The sequence below is a fragment of the Phallusia mammillata genome, chromosome 2 (genome assembly GCF_965637545.1).
Source record: "Phallusia mammillata chromosome 2, kaPhaMamm4.hap1.1, whole genome shotgun sequence".
Taxonomy (NCBI): domain Eukaryota; kingdom Metazoa; phylum Chordata; class Ascidiacea; order Phlebobranchia; family Ascidiidae; genus Phallusia; species Phallusia mammillata.
The window spans coordinates 28663967-28678896 of record NC_137253.1 but is presented as its reverse complement, the minus strand read 5'-3'; the positions used below and the strand labels follow the sequence as shown (position 1 = coordinate 28678896).

General features: G+C 43.8%; 1 protein-coding gene across 3 annotated transcripts in view; it reads right to left on the bottom strand.

The window, feature by feature from the left end:
- LOC145212349 (semaphorin-6D-like) overlaps window positions 1-12468 on the bottom strand; it is a 38233-nt gene extending 25765 nt beyond the window's left edge. For 2 of the 3 annotated variants that reach the window (XM_080080454.1, XM_080080453.1), the window contains exons 1-2: window positions 11820-12467; window positions 11162-11333 (exon numbers count right to left, since the gene is read on the bottom strand). In XM_080080454.1, coding sequence (XP_079936580.1) covers window positions 11162-11333; window positions 11820-12258 — 611 coding nt within the window. In that variant the 5' untranslated portion in view covers window positions 12259-12467. Of the gene's footprint in view, window positions 1-11161; window positions 11334-11819 lie in introns of all 3 variants that reach the window. The other variant, XM_080080452.1, reaches the window with a different exon arrangement.
- Window positions 12469-14930: the final 2462 nt, after the last annotated feature.

Below are 14930 nucleotides of genomic sequence, written 5' to 3'. Positions count from 1 at the left end.
ACCGAGCTAGTGTTCCAGCCAATAGCGTTGAATCTCAGCTTTACTGTTAAGGGACGGCGTTTCGCTAACTGTATCTTATCGTCTTCTTCGGGGTCGGGTGACATAAAAGCAAAGGGTCTTATGAAGCAAGTGTACCACTTTGGAGCTGCTGAATACCGTCACGTTCTTCAATGTCCCCAGTGGATTTAAATTGGGCTTTTTCCAACACTGACACTAGATAGTGGGAGCAAACCGCAAGAGCCCAACCGCATATAAGTATCAATTCCACTTCACTCAGCACCGAAAGCTGTACTGTCGTGCAGGCCTTTTCCTATTCGATGTTATCCCGCTGGGGTGCAAGGCAAATCCGCCAGCAAACAGCCCATGATTCACCTGAGGGCTGAGATACGTGGTGGCGTTGGGGTAGAACCGGCGATAATCACTTTGCAGTTGCCTCAGCAGTCATGGAACCGTTACGAGTAAAAACTTCAAAGCTCCCGCGAAGCCACTCAAGCGTTCACTGCGTTTACTTTGGCTTTTCAATTGCTTCAAGTGTTTGAAGTTTGTGTTGTTGCAGAGGAGTAGTTGCAGCGTGCGGAGTTGTGAGAAGGAGGTGCAGTGGAGGAGTATATACTCTTTAGAGTTGTTTTTCTTTCGTCTGTTGCGTCTACGAGCGCCGATGAGCGTTTTTTAATCGTTTGATTGGCAGCTTTCTAGGGATAAGTTGAACGCCGCTTGGCAAGGTAGGTTTTTACGCCATAAATAGAAAACCTCAACTGCTCTAAATCAAGAACGCCCTTTGGGAACAAAATCCAGTGTCAATCTTTCACAGTGTTTCTCAACCTGGTCCCAGACTATTTTGCCACACAACAACTGAAACGCGTTTTAAGTTGAAATGTTGAAAAAACATCAAATTGAAAAAAGTAGTGAATATTCTAAGTTGGTCGCAATTCACGAAGCTGTTTGAAACCGCGGATCCGGGGTTAGGAAGTATGTAGCTGTGCTTGGGTGCAGTTGGAATCCAAACGCCCCACAAACATTTTTTAAACCAGCTGTATCTCAGTCCAACTTGATTTGACATTTCCGATTTAAACCCTGCAATCACAAAATCCCTCACACCCGCCATAAGAGGACCTTTTAGCCAAGACTCAATGCAATACTAATACCACTTGTGAAGCAAACTTTTATGTGGGGTCAAACCGCAAAAATGTCCTCTCATAATTCAAGCTATTGATACATAAATTTGACGGCGTGTTTACTAAACCTTACGCACTGTCAAGATGGCCAGGTGTTCACTGGGATCACTCGAGCGTAGCTGTAACGTCACGGGTTACGTTCGTTTCCTTAACCGTCACAATTTCATGTGCGGATTTCCCGGGTAATAAAGAAGCAAAGCAAAACAAACAATGGTCGATATTGTGTCAACTGCTGCTGATGTTTCAATGAATTTTGGCAAAGCAGGTGGAGTCGGAAAACGGTTTGCAATTCCGAGTTCGGCAGTTCCAAATCACTTGAATTGCGGAATTTTACTATTGCAGCTTGGCTTAAAGGTGACACCTGAGAAACCGGAGATGAAAATTACAGGGGCTTTCCTATAATTCACCAAGTGCGTTTACCCTTTAACATACGATACGTGTACATTGTTGTGAAGGTACGGCTGTCAAATTGCGACTGACACGCGTTTATTTTGAACCTGAAACGTTTTAAAAGTAAACACAGCTGATCTGTTTCCTATCAATGCAAACTGGAAACGCGTTAATGACAAAATAATTACATGCGAATTACACTACATTGTGTTGTGCTTTACTAAATTGGTTACAAGTTGCGAATATGATTACACCGGTGTTATCAGGAAAACAGCCCCAAATGTGGCGATTAGTTGTCAATTTACCAACGGCCACCCAATGTCAATCATTATTACTGACGTCAAACGGTTTAATACTGTCCTGGGAATTAACTAAAATCAGTTGATTGGACCGCACTGAAAATCAGCTCACAATTAACGGAAAATCGTTCAGAGGCATACGTTGCTTAATTCAAATGAACAAAACTCGCATGACAATAGCAGCACCTGTACAATGCATTATTTTTTTCAAAAGCCTTTATGTGATGTCTGTTCATTTTAAGGACTATTTGAAATCTCAACGACTGTTACTAAACCCTTGAATAGAAAGAGCGTTTAAAGTTGAATTCGAATTTCAATTAGCAATATCTTCAAATCAGAAGAATCATTAGGTGGATTTTTGTGTGCCAAAGACAAGGCCCTAAAAGTCACACTTGCGGCATTGACGCGGGAACAAAACATGCCGCTGTCTTCGTTCTGACGGATGCGGCTAAAAATAACCCGTTTTTGTCGCTTCAAAGAACAAGGCTTACGTAATTTTCGTATATCCGGCACACCGGTCATGTTGTTTTTGTGGCTTGTGACGTTGTGTGGCAAACTGCAAAATGTCAATAGCATTGGAGAAAAAGATTCGAATGCGCACTAACCGCTGCAAAAAAGACCAAAACGAAAGTGATATATCATAGAAAACCAACCGATTCACATTTGATTCCACCACACAACAAACACACATTTGTTTCTCATATCACAAAATACTATCTTTTTTGGACTCTACAAAGAACCGTCTAGTTCGGACGTGGACTTAATGTGAGCGAAACCATCAGGTTCCCGTGTACACCGGCCTTAATCTGACATTTACAGCTCACGGCGCTCGCGGCTTTGACGTTAAATCTACTTCCGCGAATAATAAACAAACGCACACGCGCCGAGCAAAGCCGCGATCGCATAAACATGCCCAAGTTGAGGCAGCGGACTGCAACAGAAAAAGGAATAAAATCGACCGAATGAAGAATGTTACCTTGCAATTCCAGCAAAATCGGCGGAGTGTAGTAATGTGATATAATATACAAGACTTTCCGTGTGCGAAGCGGGTTTTCTAACAAGCTTCGTGCAGTCAACTGTTACTAATTTCACTGATACAGTGGGTCAAATATTTTAAACGAAGTTAACAAGATTCATTGATTTTAAACGCACTTTACCACGGTTTTGAATCACAGAAAAGGCAAGAGAGCCGTAGTGCTGATCGTATATTCCTTCTTGACATTTTCTGGCATGAAACTACCTTTGCCTTGTCCAGCCACCCTAATGAAAATTCACTGAATTGTATTTGGGGTATCGGTGTTGAAAAGATTGTCCACCAATCGTTGGTGTTCCGTTTTGTAGATCCTCCGCCATGACAGCGCAGACATACGTGTGACACATGGTGTTGCTGTTCAAACATAATCAAATCCGGGTGGCATTTCCGACACTCTATCTTAAGAACTCCAATGAGAGTCGGACACGTGGCCAATAACGCGTATGATACCGCGTTGACTGATGTTTTTCGCCGAGTGCATATTGTTTTCTTGCTCAAACGGATATTACATTAGCACAGTCCTTAGTTCTTTTTACACCGCCCAATTAACGTCTTCTGCAGCAATGAACTGTTGTTTGCAAACATTTCTAACGCCTTCTCAGGGTGTCAGATGATATTGCTTCACTTTCTCACGGAATTTTGCACATCGAACTGTGTTGCAAGGATACACTGTGACAATACTGGCCTTTAACCAACGAGAATCAAATCACGTTCGTGGCTTTAGCGGTGACATCGGCTGTTTCGGGTCAAATACAAGTTGAGGACTTCAAGGTGTTCAACAAGGTGGAAAATGCCACAGGAAGCGTTCAGCTGAGTTGGGCAAAGTTTCGACAAATGAAACAATTGCAAATATTAATCTTATGAGATTTTCTAGTGGTTTTAGAATTGTCTTTATTGACAGATTGTATGTGATGTGATCTCACGCAACTGGATGATAAATATTCCGTTTTGACAGTTTTGTCGTTAGCGCGCCAATGGATGTCTTTGAACCACAAACAAATGTCTTTTAGGTTCGTCTGCGTATCCTGTTTTGGGCGAGAAACGGCCCGGAAGATGTGATTTGAAACAGATGTTTCCAAAGCCGTTTGTCATGGTGGGACAATACCGGGGTTGTCTAAGTTTGTGGTAAAAAGCAAACCCTTCCGATATGGTTAATTTGCGAACCAAAATCCTGGTGATGTACAGATGTTTGAACACGACTAACAAAGTCAACCTTCGAGACTTAGAAGATCCACTTGACTTCAGAAGAAGAAAAAATATGCGAGCGAGAAATCAAACTGATGGATATTTGCGGATTGTAAAACGTCAAAACATCACAAAAAGGAACTTTGCCCCAAATCCGCATGATAAACAGCTCAAGGGGGATGACGCATTACGTTGGGTCAGTCAGGGTTCAGGGTTTTGTTCATATGCATATCCAGGCTTTATCTGCTATTGTTTAAACTCCGAAGAGCTTTACGTGTTGGGGATGGGCAGCGTTCACGACAAATGCCTTCGTGGGTGCAGCGAAACCACAACTCAATGGATTTCAACGTTAAGCGTAATTCGAGACTGCAAAGTGGTTTGCCGGAATTTTGCAAACTGACGCAAAAAGCCGTGATAAACCCTGACGAACTCGCACAATGTCAGCACATATCGTCAACACAGCCATAAATAATCGGCCTCCGACGCTGCCCAAATTCAACCGGGAGCATTTTAACCATGATGGATGTGCGGTTTCTGCGTTCCGACAGCACAGTAACCTGACCATCTGCGCTCGACCAATGATAACTCGACGATGCTTCTTAATTAAGCGGTAATTTTTCGCCTAAATCAGAGTCCTTGATCTTAACTTTCACTCTGCTGTATAAGGTACCGCGCAAGGCGTTCAAAATTTACACATTTCTAAATTAAGTTAAAATACTATGCGAGATATGAAAAGATACATCACCTTTTAGAGAATTAATCTAAAAAATAAAACTATACCTTATCCTTTATCCATGAAAGAAACATATGATCCGATTGTGCGGCGACAACTAAGTACAAAATTTGCTTTCTTATATTTTGGACTTGAGTGATTGTTGCCTGAAAGTCGGACATTTCGGTCAGCGCACGAGGTATGCGCGGCGCTCCAGGAACGCACGATTTATTTGTAGGAGCAACAAGTAGAGCCGGAAGCACAAGTGGTCGATGGAACACAAAAACCTGAATCTCTTAGGACAAGGCCAACATACCACCTCCGCACGCCTTCTGAAGGATTAGCCTTCTCTTATCTGTGTAGCTTTGGCCGATTTGCCTGAAACCCGTGGAACGCTGATGTTGATGAATAGGCCTGAGTCTGATCTTGTGGGGCCTTTGGTAGAGCGCCCTGGTGGGTAGGGGCAAAGGCGCAGTGTAAATAAACAAACAGTGAGCCCCCATTATGGCATTTAGTGGGTTACAAATGAACGCAGAAAGGCATTTTTTGCAGCGTAAATTGACATGCTAAAGTCCCTCGAATGCGCACTTTAAAGATCAGAGACGAGTGGCGCATTTTTCATCAGAGTACGACTGGCCGCCCATATCACTGAATTAAAACCTATCAGCCACTAAGATCTTGGTTGCTATGGTGCAACGAGTTGAACCCAGGTCGAAGGTCCCCAGCGGCACAAGGCGCAACAAATCACCGCAGCGCTAAACACGAGCTTAATGTTAACAGCCGCAGTAAACTGACTTTCATCTCCGGCGTCTCTCAGTCTCAGGCACTCGAAGCAAGAGATCGTTTTCTCAAACGGCTTCGCCAATATGTTGACCAACTGCCTCTGAGTGGCCAATAGAAGTTTTGGCAATATTGACTACATTGCCGAAGAAAAGCCGTCGAATAAATGCAAAAAACGTCCAATACGTGTAGAAAATGACATGTTGCTTTCGAAACGAACAAACACAAAGATCAACTTTCAACTGACCACACAGAGATACTGTTAACCTAAAAACGTTTACTGGCAAACGATATACATTCTATTTTAAACCACCCTTATCCACGCCATCATCAATATTTCAAAACCTTGAGTTGTCCTGTTGCTAGAAGCAAGATTTTCGTGGTGGCATCATGTTCGTTCGGTCAAAACCCTAACCTATTAATATTTCACAAGTGAATTGAAATAATCCGACAGTCTTTCACGTAACCGTGCGCTGCCATTACCGCATGTTAGTCGGCCAACAGTAACGAGCTTAACCTGGCATCCCACGTCATGGGGAAACGTCAAAGCCTGTAGCCCATGTCCATATGTGGGAGTACCTGGTATCGATGTGGGAAGGCCTTAAACGTGCAACAACCCCGGCAAGATTTACCTGCCGAAAATACCGCCGAATTTTTGCGGAATTACCTCAACTTTGCCTTGTTTTTGAAACCTGGGAGACTGAGGTATTAGCGGCGTGCAAGGTGACATGTTCAAGTCTATTGTACGCGCTAAGGAGTGTTGATCACAGTTAGTGAGTGCGACAACAAGGGGCGGAATTGGTTACACATAAAATAAGGCGACATTGACAAAGACGTATCATACATAAAGCCTTGCCCATCAGGATATCCGAAATCAGTACAAGAACACAAGATATAACAACAGCACCATTGATAAAATGTTAACTAACTTGATTGGCCATTATACAATAACAAAGATCGTCGCATCTTGGGACATACGCGTGTGGTTATGAGCAATCCAAGGCGCAGCTCCCAACAATCTCTAAGGACCAACATGTTTACAAGTTCGTAGGACATCCGCTACGTGTTAGCGGATATTACGGACCGTGTTTTGCCAACATTGGTTGAGGCTTGGAGAGGCTGCAAACGCCCAAGGCGACCGAGACAACGGCAAATCGCTTACTGTTATACACTATGCCCCGGATTGGCCATCCAGATATTACAGCAAAGGCATGCGATTTCATTATGTAACGGAGCCTCCTGGCTTTAGGCTTTGTAAGTAGGTCAAATATTTTGAAAATTTGTAAGCCACATTTGCAAACAAAATACAAAGAAGATTCCAACCGTTTATCAGTGTTAGTAATTCTAGTCGAAAACTTTAACTTCGCCACAGCAATGCTAATTTTTCTTTCAACAATTAGATGCACTTTCTTGCTGTAATTTGGTAAAAGTTTGCAAAACAATAACTAACAATGGATGTAGTTTGTGGAAGATTAATAGACTATTTGCAGTACCAAAGTACCCGCAAAATAACGCCCCGTCGCTCATGGAGATACCAGCGTTAACAATCTGTTCCTAAAACTCCAGGCTCTGTGTTTAGGCCAGTCTCCAAGTCCCCAGGTTAAGACTCGGAGCACCATTGCTTTCTGTCAATATTCCCCCAAAGCATGTTAATCAGGGGCGGAGCAGGTGTCGATTTTTAGACTATGATCCAGTGCCGAGTAATTCGATATTCTTTAGGTTGAGATTTAGAATCCATGTATACACGTCACTGCATAGTTGTGGAAAGATTGAAAGTTTTAAAAGTTAATCTTTCTTACGGCAAACTTAACTTCAAAGACTATGCTATCGTGCACAAATACTTCGCGATTCGAGGCAGCACGATGCACGCCCACGGGAAAATTCAAGACATTCGACATTCGCAATTCTGTTGCGGGTCACTGACCACGAGAAATGGGGTTACTGGCGGTCATTCAAGCACGAATAAACGACGACTCGAGTATTAGGCCACACAGCCACCAATAGCGTATGTCAAACTCATAACAAAAGCGTAAGAAATTTCAACACGACAAATTTTGCTTTTAAGCAAATGTATTCCAAGGACGACATAGGTGGAAAACTAACATTCCAGAACGGAGTGAACAGACAAATGGCGTTGCTATGACTATAGTTGGTTCATTCGGTGCTACCGCAGGCACAACAATACCGTACATTCAAGTGAGTGCATTTTCCACAACTCAGACAATCCCTTGCTGTCTGTTCCTGGGCTGCACGCGCCCGGTGCACAGGAGAATAAAGCCGTTTGACCCAATAAATCAGGATAACGAAGTTAAAACCGCCTTACACTCACTGGGTGGGCCTACGTAGGAACACGACGTGTTGCGCAATGTGCAGAAGTCAAACACGGGCACGCTTGGAACCTAATTAGCCTCCTCATTCAGAACATAAAGCGATCATAACGCTTCACCATGGGTGGTTGTGTTCGCCAAGTGCCTAAAGGGCTTTGACCAGCACATGGGGCTACAACCTCCCCTAAGTCACGTCGTACGTTTTCTCCGCGATAGATAAGGGTGAATGTTACCGACAGATAGCACGGGAGGCTCAGCCAGTCGAGTGGCAAGGCTGCTGATAATAGAATTGCTTTTACGTGAACCGATACGAAAAAGGGACAATGTCATTGTAGGAACCACGCCTCCTGTCATCACTGAGGAAGAGCTCAAGATAAGGCGAAACGCAACGGTACCCATTTACTAGATGCCTTTAGTGGTGGATACAGAAAAGGCATGCAACCCCGATTGGTGGTTACCAAATATTCCCATGCAAATAAAAGTGGAATGATGCCACACGGATCGCACAGGAGAACAGACATCTCTGTCAACACACTTGTGTTTAGGGCAGCTGTGGACACACTGCGGGATCAGCTCAAGCCGAAGCCGACCACACGACACTAGCTCTAATTGGTCGTATCGAGTTACAGGACTTGTGAAAACGCGCATAACCCGTATATGGACACGCCGTGGGCCCTGTGGGATTGCTTTAGGTATAGTGATCTGACGCTATAGTACGTCCTGCCAAAACGGTAAGTTCATTGAAGACCTTGCGTAGAGATGAAACGACTGCTCTTGTACCGAGGCCAAGAGTTAAGTGAACGGCATCCTGCAACATGAGGTCGCATGCAAAGCGAATGGCAGACTTAGCGATACGGGGCTTTTGTTGGCTGAATTCCTAAAGGTTTAACTTCTAGGAACCTTTGAAAGATAGATATCCCACTTCTGGGTAGCAACATTGCGACCGTTATCAGCATCTCAAGGTGTGAAGCTAAGTTCCGCCCTGCTTTTAACCGGATTTCACTGATCGTAGCGCTTCGTAGAACGAGTGCAATTTTGACATCCAGCACTCTCACGACACAGTGACGCGACATCTACGTCACGGCGATAAGCCACAAGTCGTGAAGTTTGTTTAGGCGAAGAAAACACTCGAATGCAGGGACACTGAAGCAATTAGTTCAAGAACAACCACGTGATATCCTTCTCGAGTTTATTTAAAGAACGTGACAGGATGAAGTTGCGCTTCCAGACCAGCGGTTATTACACAAATATATATATCGACGTCAGGGGCCAAGGTACACCAAAGTCTTTGCCGTCTTTTACGCAATGAACCATAACCCTATTACGTCACACAGGGGTCAAGTGGGGTCTTTCGCTGCTCACAGCGACTAATGGCTTTCATTCATCGAGGAATGGCGTAGGGACATGGGAATGGGTGTCGACAATGCTGAAGAGAATTTGTCCCTTTGTCATGCAGCCATTAGCGCTTTCGAGAAACGACGTTGCCGACAAGAACAACACTTTCGTCCATTTCGCCTAGTCAAAGCGAAACAAGTGACTAAGCCAAAACACTACGGCCCCCTTTTGCAGGTCGGTGTTGACACAGAAATCACACGGGGAAATTTTTCATGACAACCGCATTCGTTGTGAAAATATGTCGGCCTGTGCGCACAAACAAGCTTACTGTAAAACGTCATGTGTATGAACACAAAAGTGACTCTGCATTGGCCTGATGGCGGTGAAACATATTTCAAAATTCCGTGTACGACATATCACCATGACACGGCGGTATGTAAGAGTAAGCATTGGAGCCTGAAGTAAGGAGAGGGTGATGTTTGACTGTTTACAAATTACCAAATCATAGCATTGACCCGATGCGCACCAGAAAGTACATTCGTCCGAAGGCTGTTTACACACGAGCAAAGCCGTCAAACACAACGAAGGCACACTTACACATTACCACACAAAACAATTCTTTGTTCTGCGAATACGCTTTCTGCGTACAACTCTAAGCCAGATCGATGTTCCTCACTTTCCATTACGGCAAACAGAAACACACACAAAAATAGCAAAGTCTTTCTAAGTATGTGCCATAGAGAGGAGGACCTCCTATAGAAAACGACCTGAATTAGACGCATGCCACGCGACGGCTGGGAACAACAGTGGCCTATTGAGTTACATTCGATCACACAATATCAATTCATGTGGGGTTGACTTAGTCATTAAGACCGCAATTTGAAGGCGTGAAACTGTAGAGCGCCGATATGAGCGTCAACAGGGTGCCTAGTGGGTGGCGGATAGGGGATTGATTTAAGCGGTCGGTTATGTTATGAGTGTTAAATTAAGGTTTAAAAGCTTAGCACTGTTAAGAGCGTGTTGGCGCTATTAGTGTTAAGAGGGATTAACTCAAGGGCAAACGCAGCAGTTTGCAAGAGGTTGTACACATCTCTTAATGAAAGACTTAATAACAATTGTTCACCTATCCGCATTGCCCACTACATGCATTCTTTCTGGCATTTTTTCATTATAGAAAGAAGTGTATACAGTTGCGCGATGGCGGTAATAAAATGTAGCACGCACCTGTACGTTGAAATAGACAGTGTTTCGAATTCCCCGTACAAAAACAAAATCAATCTGAATTTGACAAGTGTGACACCTATACATACAGCACAAAGCCACCCTGGTAATCACACCGCGCCACATCAATGGCATCGGAGCGAATCGTTTCCCACAGCAAAGACCCCAAACAAGCCACCCCTGGTGCAATGACCTTGCCAAGGTCGTTGCGGTGATGGCCCACGGACAATACCAAACCGACCAACGTAAACCGAGCAGACATTGCCAAGCTCCGTGCTAAAGCAAACAGTAGTGGCACTCGAATGCTTACTTATGCCATCAAAGACCGGCGAATTGGGTAAGGGCACCGGTCTATAGGCGGAAGTATGGGTACAATTTCTTTTGATAGCAATGCGACGTGAAAAAGGGCTGCGTCACGTCGGAAGCGTAACGGGAATCAAAGAAAAATCGTGACAATTCGTTAAAAGACCAGTGATGAGTAAGAACGCAAAAATTTACACAAAAAGGTTTTGTTAGTGGTCAAGCACGATTTGCAACCCTGTGTCTTTCATCAAGTGGAAAACGCATCGTGAGACAAAAATGAGCGTTTTTAAGTATTTGCTACTCCTAAAAAGTCAAGACTACATTTGAAGACACAAATTATGTACCCCACACAATTTAGTTATGTAGCTTATCAAATAAAATCAAAAATAAACACAACCTACCGTCCACTGACAAGTAGAGCATTGGTGTATTTGTCGCCCCATTCGTTTGCAACCTTCATAGTTTGGAAGTCGAGTGGCTCTAGGCTTCGGGTTTGCCTTACCACAGACCGGAGAATGCTGTGGCCGATCGGGACAGTCGTTACAGCTCCACGGAAGACATGAGTTGTCACATCTACAACAGCAAACATGTTGTATAATAGAAACTGTAGCGATGATTGCTGGCGGGTTGAATATTAACTAAATCTCAAGTGGTCGTTGGCCAGTATTACTGTACCTCTTGTAAAGTTTCGCCAAACGAGATTGCTTGTGTTGTAACTTGTGAATGTTATCGTACATTTAATCACCCTCACTTGCTGTTACATTATGTTGGTTGTGTACCCGAGGTGTGCTATTGAATTTAACGTTGGTTAAGTTTCGACTGAATAGCCGTTTGGAGTTGGAAAAAGATTACCGACCAGTGATGAAGCTTTAAATCGCGGCTACTGACATTCCTGTTTCACACCATTAAACATCAGGAAGTCAAGGAAGCGATTTCGCGTGTTACCAACACCGGTCATTCACAATCTGAGCACACCATATTTACTATAGCTCTGCTGGTGCTGAAATTGGGCCTTTGTGCGGAGTTATTCACACCCAACTGAAAACGATTGACACCTACCTGAAGACCGTACGAGCGGCACCTTGGATTTCGTGTTCGAGCCGGTAGCGACGGGCAATAAAGCGACGAGGACTGCTAGTAAGAGAACTGGCAAGTTCATAACGGGTAAAGACCGCCGTCTTCTCACCCTGCTGCTTAGCGCACGGTCGGAGTCGATGCAAGGTGACAATAATCCCGGTCGGATCAAAGGCTTTCTCGCTAATCCCGAGTCTTGGCAATTAGAAAAACATAACTGGCTGTTGATGGCCTCCTCGGCATCAGTGAGAAATGAACGCAGCTGGCCGGACGAAGGCGGCGCTACTGATGAGTTTTCCTGGTCGTAAGGAACACGCGAACAAAGCTTGGATTTGTAGGTTTTGCAACGACGGCTTGGCGTTGCATGGACGATCGAACGAACGGTCAAGCCCCGGTTTTGGCGCAGACTTGAAACCTCATCCATAGTGAGGTTGAAATGCACTTGTCACTTTAACAGGTGAAAATCCACTTGCAATTCCCTTGAGAGATATCCACAGGTTTTCGAATACAACAACTGGCGTTATTCCGTTTTCATACCAGTCAGTGTATCAACTTGTGTGGTTGTTTCATTTAAAATCAGTGTTACAAGTTTCAGACCTAATAACGTTTATACTCTGTTTCAAAAAAGCAAAATAATTAGGGCTGTAAAAAATGTCATTCATAAAACGCTGTCAAGTGGATAGCCAAAGCACTGCTATGATACAGTGATCGCTAGTCAAAAGCTAAATGACTTGTACGTCGCATTTGACGTTCATTCAATTGGGCGCAGTTACACTTGAAAGTATTCTACGGCCGTGGTGCGTAACGCGAACAAATACCTCACTTTCCATTGCTAGCAACAAAAATGTACATGCCATCACGCGATTAAGTGTAAAATTAGGTGCGCACATCGCTAAGACTTCGAATTTAAATACAAGCTAAAGTTTGGGTAATAATTATTTTCTGCTGAGTCACATCTGCAAATTCTACTAATATGCTTATGCATTAATCCAATATTGTCTATCTCGCATGTATATTGGTTACCTGTCATGCAAAAACAACAGTCACTAAACTTAAACTCTACAAATACACCTACCAAGGTCTGAGCTGTATTAGGCGAAATTAGCTAAGTGGACGTCCGTCGTTGGACACCGAGCTGTTCTACTGAACCTAGCGTCCCGTGGGAAATTAGCTCTTGGTTATGGCGTTTTTCGTCAACTTTGTGGCCTCACAAAACCTTTTTTAGAGCATTTTCTCTTTCCCTTCCTCGGTTCTGATTCCTTCTTTTTTGTTGCTAGAAGTCAATCATTAACACGAACAAGCTCATATAATCCAGAGTCCAAGTGTTATTTGCAAGGACAACAAACCGCTGTGTGATTGCCCCGGATTTGCAACAACTGTCGAATGATTTACCTAACCTCCACTAAATCTCTTAGCTGCTTTTCTGGCACCTAATGGTGCACAGGTACTGCTCTGTTGTACTTGAATATATCCAGTTTCCTACATAAAACAACCACAACAAATGTCCGGACGACCGCAGAAAAAACAAATCCGCGCGACTGACTATCAGCTTGAAAAAAGGCCGGAAAACGATGCTCGAAAGCCGGCAAGGCGCGGCATCCGAAACCTAGCTTCGCGTCTGCCGGCGCATAACTGCGTACTGACGACTGAGTGACTCGCAGACATGGCGATTTAAACTCCGCAGCGAAGGGAAAAAGGGAGAGAGAGAGCCACCTCTGACCGTGAGAGACCTCTGCCCTGTGACGCGGAGCCCAAAGCACCATGATCTGGACATGTATTGCCGTTAAATTCTCCGATTAGGATCGAGTGCGTTTGGTGACATTGGAGTGCTTATTAAACCGACTTCGGGCCAAGTTGAATCTCGTCTCGCGAACCAAAGCTGTTTATTCTCTAGAAACCAAACAGCTTGAGTTATATTTAACCACGCAGCTTGTGACATGGCGGCTGAAATCAACTTGACACAAGCCAAGTGATAACTTCCTCGGCAAGTTATGAAAAGCAGACAGCGTCACTTTAATATGCATTGACGTCACAAAATGAAGGCATTTCTAGCGACCGATCGGTATAGAAATCATATTTCTACGACCCGATGCTAAGGAGAATTGCGTTTGGCAACTAGGTAGTGACGCAGTTGTGCGCAGACCACGTGGTCTTGTAAGAGAAAACAAAAAATTAATAATTCTGTCATAAGGTCTACAAAAAACAATGAGACGCGTTGTTTTAAATTGAAGGGTGTAACCCATGCGAAAATTTGGATGAAAGGGGGAAAACACAACAGTCTAAAGGTTGATTGGACCGCAGACTTTACAAGCACGTGCGCTGACAGCAATAAACTTCTAACCACGAAATATTCACAAATAACATGCTGGCAAGGGAATATCACGTATATCACAAACCCTCAAAAACAATTCTAAAGATTCGATTTCTACCGAATATAATGGTGACCTTTCGATCAAGCAATTCTTCAACCAGGCCTAAAGTGAAGTGAATTTTAAACAAGAAAACGCGTATTGAATCCTAATGGAAATCGCATTAAGGTTTCCTAATTACCGTTTTAACCGACTAAATTAACATACCAAGGACCAAACCATAAAAATCTGCCTATAAGTTTAAACATCAACACCTACTCATGTACACAAACAAAATAAAGTCACGTTTACATGATTGATCAGAAATCTGACGTAACCAGCTTAAAAATCGAATCTTCACAAGCGGTAGCCGGCGTAAGGCGATTTTCCAGTTCCGTGACCGAAAGCAATGCAGCCTTTATGTAGTCAGAACGGTGATCGGCGCAACTTCAAAAAGTCAAGGGTGGAAAAACATCCCATAGAGCTCTGGGTGAGTCACCGCCCCTTTTAGAGGCGATCTGCTAGTGATCCAGTAACCTATGAGCGTTTGCCGACCGTATTACGTGGTAAGGGGACACCAATTGAGACAAAATCGCGCACAGCTAGGTTAAGGGGTTCTTACACATTGTAGTAGACTTGAATGCTTAGAGTGAATGACGCAATTGTCCGTTTTTATCGCGACGAGATTCGTATATGACTATGCTGTGGCTTTTGCGAGACTTACTCGGAAATTTAGCGTTGCATTGTT